This window comes from Zootoca vivipara, chromosome 3, assembly GCF_965207765.1.
Source record: "Zootoca vivipara chromosome 3, rZooViv2.hap1.1, whole genome shotgun sequence".
Classification (NCBI taxonomy): domain Eukaryota; kingdom Metazoa; phylum Chordata; class Lepidosauria; order Squamata; family Lacertidae; genus Zootoca; species Zootoca vivipara.
Genome location: NC_142586.1, coordinates 30,802,824 through 30,814,961, shown reverse-complemented (window position 1 = coordinate 30,814,961; position 12,138 = coordinate 30,802,824). Strand labels below are relative to the sequence as shown.

Sequence of the window (12,138 nt, the reverse complement as noted above, 5' to 3'; positions counted from 1 at the left end):
TGTAACTGCAGGTGCTGCAAAACGATGTCTTGGCTCACCAGTCCACTGTGGAAACAGTTAAGAAAGCAGGAAATGACCTTATTCAGTCAAGTGCAGTTGAAGAAGCGAGCAATCTGCAAAGCAAGCTGGAACTTCTGAATCAGCGATGGCAAAATGTCTTGGAAAAAACGGAAAAGAGGAAGCTGCAGCTGGACAGTGCTTTGATACAGGTGTGTATGAGAAACTGAACAAAAGCGAAATAAACTTGCATTATATTAATATATTTGAGCACATTTCAGCCAAGGTTAGGTTCTTTTACAGTCCTGCTGATTTCCACAGGAGACTTGGGAACCCAGTTAGTTAGCTTTCTGTCATTGAAATCGTAGGACTCAGAAATGGATAACTTTGGCTGGATTGTGCCCTTAGAGAACTAGCAATAATTCGAAGTATCAAGCTATAGATCGTAACTATCACTGAGCCTGAGTTTATATGCTTAAGTACCCATTTGTACAGCAGTATTTCTCTGTCTGTGCCTAACTGTACTATAATTAAAATGTGCAGTCGTATTTACTGTATGGATGATTTTTAAAAATGCATTTCCAATTGGAATTATTTGATATATAAAATATAATTAGCAAACACCCACATCAGTATATCTCCATTAAAAGTTTGTGGGTTTCTTTCTTTCTTTCTTTCTTTCTTTCTTTCTTTCTTTCTTTCTTTCTTTCTTTCTTTCTTTCTTTCTTTCTTTCACATTTTACCCTGTTTCACTATACAGACAACAATTTGCAGTTTTTACTCCAGAGGATATCTCTGGTTTAGTAGCAATTCTTTTTAGAGTCCCCCCCCCTTAAGTCTGATTTCATAGGCTCAACATTTACAACCCCTTAGCTGATGTAGCATGTTAGGTTATTGAAATATGTTCTGAAATGCTGTGGTGATGTATCGCTTAGGCCCAAGGTTTCCATGGTGAAGTTGAAGATCTGCAACAATGGCTGACAGAAACGGAGCGTCAGCTTTTGGCATCGAAACCAGTTGGTGGTTTACCAGAGACTGCAAGAGAACAGCTTAATATCCATATGGTAAGGATCTCAATATTGCAGATGGTCCCAATTTGGAAGCTAAACTTTTGTGGCCATTCGTAGTGAAACATTTGCACAGTGAAATGCCTGTAAGGTTTAATGGGAACACTCTCTTATTTTTTGGGTAATTTACTATGTAGCAAAACTGATGGAGCAGTACATGTGTATGTCTGAACAGTTCTCAGCATTATTTTGCAGGGAAGAAAAAGACTTAGCTGAGTACTATAGTCATCAAGAATACCCTTAAAGTCTTTTTCTTCCCTGTAGAATAATGCTGAGAACTGCTCAGCTAAGTTTTTCCTTTTCCCTTTTCTGTATATCCTCTTCTTTAAACCAGATTGTTTTTTAATTTACTTGCAGTCTCAAATTTGAGAGCTTATTCTATTGTCCCTTAGCTTTCTTTGGAACCTTTTTGAAAAATCCAGCCAATGATTACAGAAACTTCTTCATTTATTATTTCCTGCCTCATCAATACAACTCGCGTGACCAGTACACAGAGGCAAAGACTGTACTCTAAGTTAGCAGACAGCACAATGGTATTCTTCTTTTCAGTGTCTGAATGAAGTAGTTCAGAGCCAAAACCTCATTAACAGTTGCCTGCCCTCTTGTACTTGGAATATAAGATTAAGTTCTTAACTCCAACTAGGTTCAGATTTAGGTTATCATTCAGGTGTGCAATGTAAAGAAATAGCACTCGCGTGTGGGAGAGAGCTTTTCTACTTCCTTTTTTTAATGAAACAGCTTTTAAATAGAAGAGCCAGCCTCAGGCAAACAAGGCACACAAACTGCCTTTCTTTGCACCCCAGCCTTGGTGTGTATTTCTTAGAAAAGCTAACTTAGACGATAAGTACATATTTAACGGAGATGCAAAGCGTAGCTGGTGGGTTTTTCTGTAAGCAGCTTCACAATCTTCTGTGGTTATGCCTGTGTTTTAGATCAGCTTTGATCACCATGGCCTGGTAAGATGGTTCATTTCACGCAGAAATTTAAGCACAGGGCAACACTTATGACTGTCACACACACAAGTAATAAATCAGATTTTACTGGGCTATTTCTTCTGTTCTGAACAGCCCTTGTTTTAGCCTCTCTTTTGAACCTGGAGAGGGAAGGGAGAAGTGGCATATCCATGCCCCTGGAAAATAGTTGTGGGCTGCAGACTGCCCAGGTCTGGAAATACTGAATGTGCACAGTGGCACCTCCTTTGTTCAACTCACATTAACCCCCCAAAATATAGCTAGCATGTTTAAAGTAATATGTGAAACTTTTAAGGGGATAACATTTTCGAATAAATGTTTATGCATTAATGATTTGCGATACTTTCCCTCTTTGTTTAGGAACTCTGTGCTGCCTTTGAAGCTAAAGAAGAAACATACAAGTGCCTGATGCAAAAGGGCCTACAGATGCTTGCAAGATGCCTAGAGACTATTGAAACAAATGTTGAGCAGGACATAAATAATCTTAAAGAGAAATGGGAATCGGTGGAAACAAAGCTGAGTGAAAGAAAAGTATGTTGCATATCGAAAATGGGGAAATTCTCCGAAATGTGTTCGGGTGTCTTAATATTAGAATATTGCAAATACAGTATTTTCCTTTTAGCAGGCGCTAGGGATCCATGCAATTAAACCTGTAAATGATGTCACACACCATGATTCATCTGGAAAAGCAGATCAATAAATTACATGGCAGCAGACCAATGTGTGTAAATGAAAACACCTCCTATTGTAGTCTATAGGTCGCAGACCTAAGGAATGAATAAATCCTTTCTAGCCACCCAGTCCATCATCCTGTCAGCTTGGAACTGATGCTTTAATTTTATTGCTGGCATTTGAACATAGCAGTTCTTAAAAGTTTTAAGTGATGAGGCCTCTCTCGTGCCCTCTGGGAGGCGACCTCATATTCCCGGAGAAGCATCTTACTCATAGCTAGCTATAGGTTTCCATGGGGGTGGACATTCTTTTGTAAAAAATAATAATAAAAAATACTCCAAACATAGATAAACAGTTTACTCTGAGCCAGACTATAAATTACATCTTGAAACAGCTGAAATGCAAATGTGTTCATAAGGAACAGAAATGATTAAACAAATAAATGAAGCCATTCTTGGAAAAAGGAGCATTTGCATTCTCATGTAATGTAAATTTAAAGGATTGTTTCAATTGTATTAGATGGCCTGGGCCAGCAAAACCTTTGGGTAGTCAGTACAGTTACGTATTATATTGTAGACAAACCATGTTGACACTCAACACATTATATTCTTCAGCTGTGTGAGAAAGGGGTCCAGTTCACATTACACTGACTAAACCATTGTTTAACATTGGGGGATAAGTCACAGCTAGCCTCAGACTAGCCTCTAGACCAGGCATAGGCAACCTTGGCTCCCCAGATGTTTTGGAACTACAACTCCCATGATCCTTGACCACTGGCCCTGTTAGCTAGGGATCATGGGAGTTGTAGTTCCAAAACATCTGGAGAGCCAAGGTTGCCTATGCCTGCTCTAGACACATCAAAGAAGTGTTTCAGTTAAATGCGTTGTAAATTTAAACAGGGAAAACAGGTATAGAAAAACAGGACTCCACAGCACCATCTGGTAGGACACTGTTATATCACAAATACAAATCTAGCTGAGTCCTTGTTCACTCCCCTCTCTTCCAGTGCAGCCCCAAGGGGAAGATCGAAAGCTTCCACTTCCATTTTGGATAAACCACTGTTTAGTGCCGCATCTGAATCATAAACTGCTTAAGCATGGTTGTTGCAACAAGACAGCTTCTTAAACTATGGCTTTATTTTTTCCCCCATTTCGGCAAGCCATAGTTAAGATTAAACACATGAGTTTGGATGCTATAGTTAATTAAGAAATAAAAATGAAACCTCCTGAATTTCTCCTTCTGACTGTGCCATAGCGGGGAGGACAGGAGCTTAAGACTCACTCTCATAACATCTGAAACAGCAGTAATCTGTACTGTGGAAGGGGTGGGTGGGTACCTTCTGTTCTGCGTAAAGACTTGCCAGCCCAAAAGTTGTCTGAACTAGACCTGCGCTCGGCAAAAAGGGATAGTCTCCCTAGTGCAAATTCCCAAATCTTCCTAATCCTTCATGCAATGCAACCGCATATCATCCCCTTTTCATGCAAGCAGAAATAATGTTCCTGGATTACTGTCTGAATATTTGTAAGGCTCATCATTTAGCATTGAATGGCAGGAATCTGTATGTGACATTGGATGCTCTTCTGCCTGCTCAGTCCTTGTAGGTTCTCTGTTTTGTCAGTTTCTGCTGAAATATTTTTAGAAATATCTTTCTTTGCTTGTGTGCCGTTTAAATATTCGGAGCATACCAGTATTAAACTGGGGTGGGGGGTGGGGAATAGGCAACAGGACAACAGTGGCCTTCTTCCAAATTACATTCAGACATGATTTGGTTTATATCTCTATAAAGTTTATATGGTTTCTAGTATAAACTGTTCACTGCTGCTAATTTATGGTGTGTTCTTACAGATCAAACTGGAAGAAGCTCTCAATTTGGCAATGGAGTTCCACAACTCACTGCAGGACTTCATCAACTGGCTTACTCAAGCTGAGCAAACCTTGACAGTAGCTTCTCGGCCAAGTCTTATCTTGGATACTGTCTTATTTCAAATTGATGAACACAAGGTATGTACAGAAAACAGCAACAGATGTGTAGCTATCTTCTTCCCATTCCTTGGACCCACAGGCTGGCTGGCTTGTATTAATGTTTAAAGCAAGCCAGCACCATTAAAATCCAAAGACATTTTACAGTTTTTTAAAGTGACATTTTATAGTGCCTCTGACCAATAAAGTAGTGCATAATACCATCACTTCTTAGGTATATATCTGTGTGCTAGAAGACTCTGAAGCTTTTCAAATATTATCTTTTTTCTTTCTTTCGCAAGGTCTTTGCCAATGAAGTGAATGCCCACCGTGACCAGATTATTGAGCTGGACAAAACTGGAACACATTTGAAATACTTCAGCCAGAAACAGGACGTTGTCCTCATTAAAAATCTGCTGATCAGTGTCCAGAGTAGATGGGAAAAAGTAGTTCAGCGCTTAGTGGAAAGAGGAAGAGCTTTGGATGATGCAAGGAAGCGCGCCAAGCAGGTAATGTGGCAAGTCTTCCATAACAATTTGAGCATAACCTTGCTGTAACTAAACCCATGTTTAAATGAACTGTGTGATGACTTTAAGTCATCTAAAGGAAACTGGAATATTAGATCAACAGGTTTGGCAAGTAGTGGGAGCCAGAATGGCTGTTTCTTTAGGCCAGACATCAAAAGTGAAAGTTGAATCTTTACTTTCCAAGCAAGCAACAGAGTGGTATATGGATGTATGGATGCACATGTTTATTAGAAGTTTTCCTGTTTTGCATGGGAAGTTCATCCTTATTTTATTTTTCACAATCACCTTCATTAATCCACCATTTTCTGAAACAAATTGCAACCTTTCTACATGGGTGCTTCTAGTCTTCTCAACCTTTTTTGTAGTTTCAACTTAGGCTGAGGCTCATTGTGCTCATGCATGTCATATCAGAGGGGGATACAACTGTTATGTAGGGACCATGTCATTTCAGGGTTTTTTGTATGTGTAGAGGGGGTGTATGAAAACCAGAGCCCATACAGTGGTACCTCGATTTACGAAGGCGATCTGTTCCGTGGCGCTCTTTGGAAGTCGAATCCTTCGTAAGTCGAAGCGCCCATTTTGCGCTTTGTCAATGCGCAGACCGCGCACACGGCGAAAATACTTCCGGGTTTGCGGACTTCGGAAGTTGAAACCTTCGTAAGTCAAGGCATTCATAAGTTGAGGTACCACTGTATTTGGGTGGGGCAGAGAGATGGCTACACGAGGCAGACAACTCAAACTTTTGATTGTGTGTGTTATTTCTTCATGTGGGCTGCAGTTGTCACCTGGGGTATTTTTAAACAAACAAACAACATCCCATATAAAAAATAAGGAAGTACTGTCTCTGCAGGATTGCAGTACCCTCACAACTGCACTTTATCATATGAATCATCCCAACAAGATAGTGTGTCTAAGGAAAGAGTGGAAAACCCATGGATCACATGGGACCCATGAGGTCATGTCAGGCAACTTACCTGCCCCCAGAAAATTTGGGACCTCTTCCTACACTTATTAGCAAAGGTGCCTCTTCTCCTTCTGCTGTGATGCCAGAGGTAGGACGCTAAACTCAAGAAACAGAAACAGAAGCACTTCCTTCTGTTTCTTGAGCTCCAGGTCCTGCTTGCAATGTTTCCTTGCCAAAAGGGAGGCAGATTGGCAGGGTAACTGGGAGCCTCTTGTTCTCATTTCAGCCCTGGGCTAGGAGGAAAGGATCCTCTCTTCCTAGTCCAGCACTGATGTTGGCAGAAAAACAGTATGCATGTTTTATTGACCTCTAGGTATGTTGTGTGTATGTGTGTGTATGTATCGTGTATGTTTCTACTTGTGGTGGGTGGCAGCATGTTATTTGCATTTGTGCTGAGAGTATGTGGCCCTTGAAGGGTTCAGCAACCCTCAGAGTGGCCCTCAGGCCAGAAAGGGCCACTCCTGGTCAAGTAGATATTTCACTGTGTCAATAGAGGTCGGTAGTCTTTGATTTTCCCAGCATGGGGCTTGAACCCATGGCCCTGAAATTAAGAGTCGTATACTCTGCCGACTGAGCGATCCCCGAGAAGTTTGAAATAGTTTGCATCACTCTAAAAGAGAAATAGTCCTTTGGCCCAACATTTATTTGCATGTGTCCAGTTTGGATTGCCTGACTTTTAATATTGTGGGCCTGATTCAATTAAGTTGTTGCACCAGCAGAAGCCAGCACCATGAGTTCTGTGGATGCAACTTGACTTCCCGTCCTCTCCTACCCTGCACACTCCCCATTTAAATTAGTAGACTTGACTGACTTAGACCCATTAATTTCAGTGCATCCACTCTGAGTGAAACCTAACTGAATGCAACCTTTAATAATTTTTCAAAGCTAAATGTGCGTTGAATGTTTTGAATGCATAATCTATGCTTATCAATGTATGTAACTGAAAATCTTGCTTTTCCACAGTTCCATGAAGCCTGGAACAAACTCACTGAATGGCTGGATGATTCAGAAAAGACTCTGGATGCAGAGCTTGAAATTGCAAATGATCCAGACAAAATTAAGATGCAGCTTGCCCAGCATAAGGTGAGTCACTGGTAATGGAATGTAGAGGCTGTCCAATCAGATGGCAGGAAAGCCAGTGAACCAAGCACTGTGTAATTAGCAGGAGGAGGGAGATTTATTGGTCACTAGGTTGGAATGTTTGCCACCATCAAATTCAAACACTGGCAGTTTTCCAGCTTGTAAAATAAATAGAAGCTGGGAGGTTTCTCTGCAGGGTTCCATCTTCTGAAACTACATGTGGAAAGGAAAAGCACAATAGTAAAGAATCATAGGAACAAGACAAAAGGCACATTAAAAAACTATGCTATTTTTTTCTGTGTGCAATGTTATAGGACAATAGGATCTGCTAGAGTTTAACTGCGCTCAAGACTAGCTTTCATCGCTCAGAGATTGTGTGGATCACCATTTGTAACACCTTTTTGTAAAACAAAGAACAATCCAGCTATCTCAAAAAAATAAGTAAAGTGCAGTTTGACGGACAAATCCTTAATTGCTTTAGTGAAACAATTCCCCCCACCACTTCGAAATGCATTAGATGCAATGGGGCTGTCAACAACACAAATGAACGTTGTAATAGGAGAAAAGAGAGTTTTTCTATTAAGGGTCCACAGCTGAATGGATGAAAAGTAATCTTTAAAACCTGGGCCTCTTCTGAATGCCCCACAAATAACCCACAGATGCATTTTAAATAAAAGCACACATTCTACTCATGTAAAAACACGTTGATTCCCAGACCGTCCGCGGCCTGGATTTAGAGGGCGATTAGGCCAGATCCGGCCACCAGACCTTAGTTTGCCTACCCATAATTTAGTACTTTCTTTAGTAGTGTATTGAATGCAAGATGCAAGATAACCTAAGGTTTGTCATGTTCCTTTGTTAATGGTAAAGAATGGAATAATATTTTCCAGTGTAGCTTCTTTGCTCTAGTTCATAAGTCAGTAAACCTAAGGTATTTGGGTTTCGGATGATTTAACAGGGACTTCTACATTGATTTGAATGCCAGTGATTTGGTGTAAATGCTTTGTAGAAGACAGTACAAACTGATGGACTATCAATTGAAGCTGAACACCAATGCCTTGCTACCATTTCTCTTGCATAACTTATTTTAATTGCTCAATTAAAGTCATTTGATTGATAGTCTTATTGATTCCAGGGGCACAAGGTATATTCTGGAATAAATGCCAGCGGGTTCTGGAATCTAAATGCCCTGGTGACATTTCACAATATTCCCTTGCTAAATGTAGTTTGTATGAAAATCTCATTCATTGTTTTTGTCCCTGTTCATAATCTGATCAATCATAGATCATGACGGACCATGAATATGCCTAGCTGGGCTGTTTATTTCCTCCCTACTAATACACAGAAGACTCAAACCCTGACCCTTGGCTTTGGGATCATGCTTTATTTCACTGTCAACAAGCCATGACTGATAAGCCAAAAGCGGAGCTTAGCTAGAAATTGTGGTTTGTTGGGAGAGAAACAAACCATGATCCCTGGTTCTGATGTAACACTAAGAGAGGGACAGTAGCCGATTCATTTCCTCTGCACATGAGATGGGAAGAGTGAAGTGGGCATAATTCATCCATGCATTGTAAGCCATGCTTTATGGCTTACCATGATGTGTGAGTGTGGTCTTCGTCTCCAAACGGCACAAAATAAGTTGTGTAGGTTATGTGTGTTGTGTGCTTCATATTGGGTCCCTTTCTTGAACAGGAGTTCCAGAAGGCTCTTGGAGCTAAACATTCTGTGTATGACACCACAAATAGAAGTGGACGTGCTTTGAAAGAAAAAACTTCCCTAGCTGATGACAATCTGAAACTGGATGATATGCTGAGCGAACTCAGAGACAAATGGGATACAGTATGTGGGAAATCTGTAGAAAGGTAAGACAAAAAAAGTGTGCATCTTACTTAAATGAGGCTCTGTAAAGCAGTAGCTGGGTCACTGTCACTTTATCATCCCATTTTCCTTTCCCCAGCTGGTCTTCAGTGAATGTCCCTGGTCAGAGTAAACTTATGAGAGTTTCACTTTGAGCAGAGAATGTAGGTTCTTGGCTCCACTTCCCTTGGTGTGTTTAAGGCTGTGTACACATTATTCGCTTAAGATGAAGCTGATTGGGGAGGGGAGAAGGCATCAGAAATGCAGCATTTAATAAGGAATGACAGGCTAGATAAAGGATAAGTGTGGATTATCTCTAGCATCATGGGTACCCTTCTTCTCAAACCAGCATTGGAAACGCACTGGGTGCAGAGTAAATGGAAGTGTGTACAACAGCCTAAATCTCAGAATAAGCCAGCTGCATAATAGGTATTGGTTTGTTCTTCCAAGGGTGGCTGGAGGCAGAGGAGACCCATTTCATATTCAGCCAAAGTCTCTGGAATGGCTTAGAGCTCCATTTCAGAACAAACAGTCCTGTGAAATGGGAAGTGCATTGTCCAACTCCTATGCACTTTTCTTTATGTTGTATATTCCTTTAGTCCTAGGTTTGAGCTCAAATCTTGCATCCTGAATATATGAACAATATATTCATTTGGCTCCCCCACTTGGTCTTGATAGAGAGGTGTATAAAGCCAGAACATTTTGTTTTATTTATTGTTACCTCTGAAAACTCCCCCAGCCCAGTTGGAAGAGAGGAAGTTGTGGTGGTAAGAGGACAGGGGGAAGAGCATTCAGCCCTTGGAATAGCGACTGATTGGAAGGAGGGTGAGGGATCTAGGAAGTGGGAACTAGTAGGTGGCACAATAGAAGCAGAAATGTTGTCACTGTGGAGAGGTTGCAGGAGGTAGAATGAACCCTAAAAGACCTAGATTTATGGTGTTAGAGTCATATTGCTAAGTGCATGGGCATAGGGTGCCTGTAGATCTGCAATCACTCCCCCCCTTCCCCCCACTGTGTCTGTCTTGTTTTCCCACTCCAGACAAAACAAACTGGAAGAAGCTCTGCTGTTTTCTGGGCAATTTACTGATGCTCTTCAAGCTCTCATAGATTGGCTGTACAAAGTGGAACCGCAGCTGGCCGAAGATCAGCCTGTGCACGGAGACATTGATTTAGTGATGAACTTAATAGATAATCACAAGGTAATGGCCACAAAATTACAGTCATTTTCATATTATTTTGAATCAAGCTGTTCAAAGCATTTTGAGTAAATGCCTGTTGGGTCAATTTGTAACTTTTAAGAAAGATTGATGAGCCCGTTCAATAGGTTAAAAACCTTGGCCTGTGGTATAAAAACTGGCTGGAGAGGGAAAAGAGCTTGCTGACTGCAACGAACAAGATTTCTCTGAAACTCGCCTTCCAGTGCTAAAGTTGATCTGCTACATTTTTCTTCATGCAGATTTTAATTCAGATTATTGGAACTAAAAACGATGTTGGAAGTTTCTCAGAAGCAGTGGGTAATAGCATTAGCAGCCTTAGCTTTTTAGTCCAATCCATTTATAAGAGGTGCAGGAACTCTGCTGCTCACATGTTCCACCATCTGCAAGGGCTGCCCCATGTCTTTTAAAGGAAGCAAGAGATTTGTGGCACATGCTTTTGCACATATAGAACTGCTGAGACAAAAAAAAACCTGTCTCAGCAAAATATTGCAGAAGATGTGGAGCCCTGGATCAGAGTATAAGAGAGGCAGGGAGAGTGAAGGAGCCCCACGTTATCAAAGCTTGCACTAGTTTTCGGTTCCTTGTGTGCCTAGAGATTCCTAGTGAAAGTTTCAGGGGTTTTCAATATGTTGTCTTCTTTTTTAATTGGCAGTGATCCCACATTGCATAAGGAAGATATTGTTGACCTAATAATGGTTACTTTCGGAATATATGTAGAACTACTGATTTGTAAGAAGTGAGGGGGAAATTCAAATACGGTAGAGTAGCAAGGATTGGATAAAACAAAGCCAGACAGGGGAATGAAAATATTTAGGGACTCACTGCATTACAAAACAAAATAATGTTCAGTTAAGTTTAATTTCTTTAAAAATTAAGTGTATAATAAGGAATTTTCTCCATAGTTGTGATAGCTGTGTTACCCTGTTATTTGGGGAGATAATAGAAGGAACCCTTTCTTTCCTTGAGGGCCAGTGTGGTGTAGTGGTTAAGAGCGGTAGACTCCTAATCTGGGGAACCGGGTTCATGTCTCCGCTCCTCCACATGCAGCTGCTGGGTGACCTTGGGCTAGTCACACTTTTCTGAAGTCTCTCAGCCCCACCCACCTCGCAGGGTGTCTGTTGTGGGGGAGGAGGGGAAAGGAGGTTGTTAGCCGCTTTGAGACTCCTTCGGGTAGTGATAAAGCGGGATATCAAATCCAAATTCTTCTTCTTCTTCCTTTGCTTAGGCCTTCCAGAAAGAACTGGGAAAAAGGACAGGCAGCGTCCAGGCACTAAAACGCTCTGCTCGTGAACTGATAGAAGGTAGCCGTGATGATTCCTCTTGGGTTAAGGTCCAAATGCAGGAACTGGGCACTCGGTGGGAAACGGTGTGTGCATTGTCCGTCTCCAAGCAAACACGACTGGAACAAGCTCTCCACCAGGTGAAGAATGAACCAGTTACACTTATTTCAATCAGATGAAGCCTATGCATGGGTTGGGAATGCATTCATTGGGTATCATTGCCGCGTAAGAAGCGACGAGACAAGGAGGTCCTCGTCTGTGCCATGCCTGTGCCACCAGGCTCTGCATAAGTTAAGGAGTCCACAGTGAAGTGATGGATAGATAAGCACAAAGCAGCTTATGTAAAAGACATTAAAGTTGAAACAGGAGTCCTGATTGCTAATTGCAGCTATTTCACCAGGCCATGTCCATGAGTGGGTGCTCTTGACTAGACTTGAATTGCAAATAGCCTGCCCTACAGGAAACCTTTTAAAAAAGTTATTGAATCATGAGGAGAACGATAGGCCGGTATTACTTTTTTTTTTTACTTCATTCTGTTTTTCCT

The 12,138-nt window shown here is 41.2% G+C and overlaps 1 protein-coding gene across 41 annotated transcripts in view; it reads left to right on the top strand.

Annotated features, from left to right (window-relative positions):
* DST (dystonin) overlaps positions 1-12,138 on the top strand; it is a 299,278-nt gene that overhangs the window by 262,924 nt on the left and 24,216 nt on the right. For all 41 annotated transcript variants that reach the window (XM_035109746.3, XM_088665773.1, XM_035109753.3 and 38 more), the window contains 9 exons: positions 12-209; positions 933-1,061; positions 2,396-2,566; positions 4,553-4,708; positions 4,969-5,175; positions 7,121-7,240; positions 8,933-9,102; positions 10,137-10,296; positions 11,540-11,734. In XM_035109746.3, the coding sequence (XP_034965637.3) occupies positions 12-209; positions 933-1,061; positions 2,396-2,566; positions 4,553-4,708; positions 4,969-5,175; positions 7,121-7,240; positions 8,933-9,102; positions 10,137-10,296; positions 11,540-11,734 (1,506 nt within the window). The remainder of the gene's footprint in view (positions 1-11; positions 210-932; positions 1,062-2,395; positions 2,567-4,552; positions 4,709-4,968; positions 5,176-7,120; positions 7,241-8,932; positions 9,103-10,136; positions 10,297-11,539; positions 11,735-12,138) is intronic.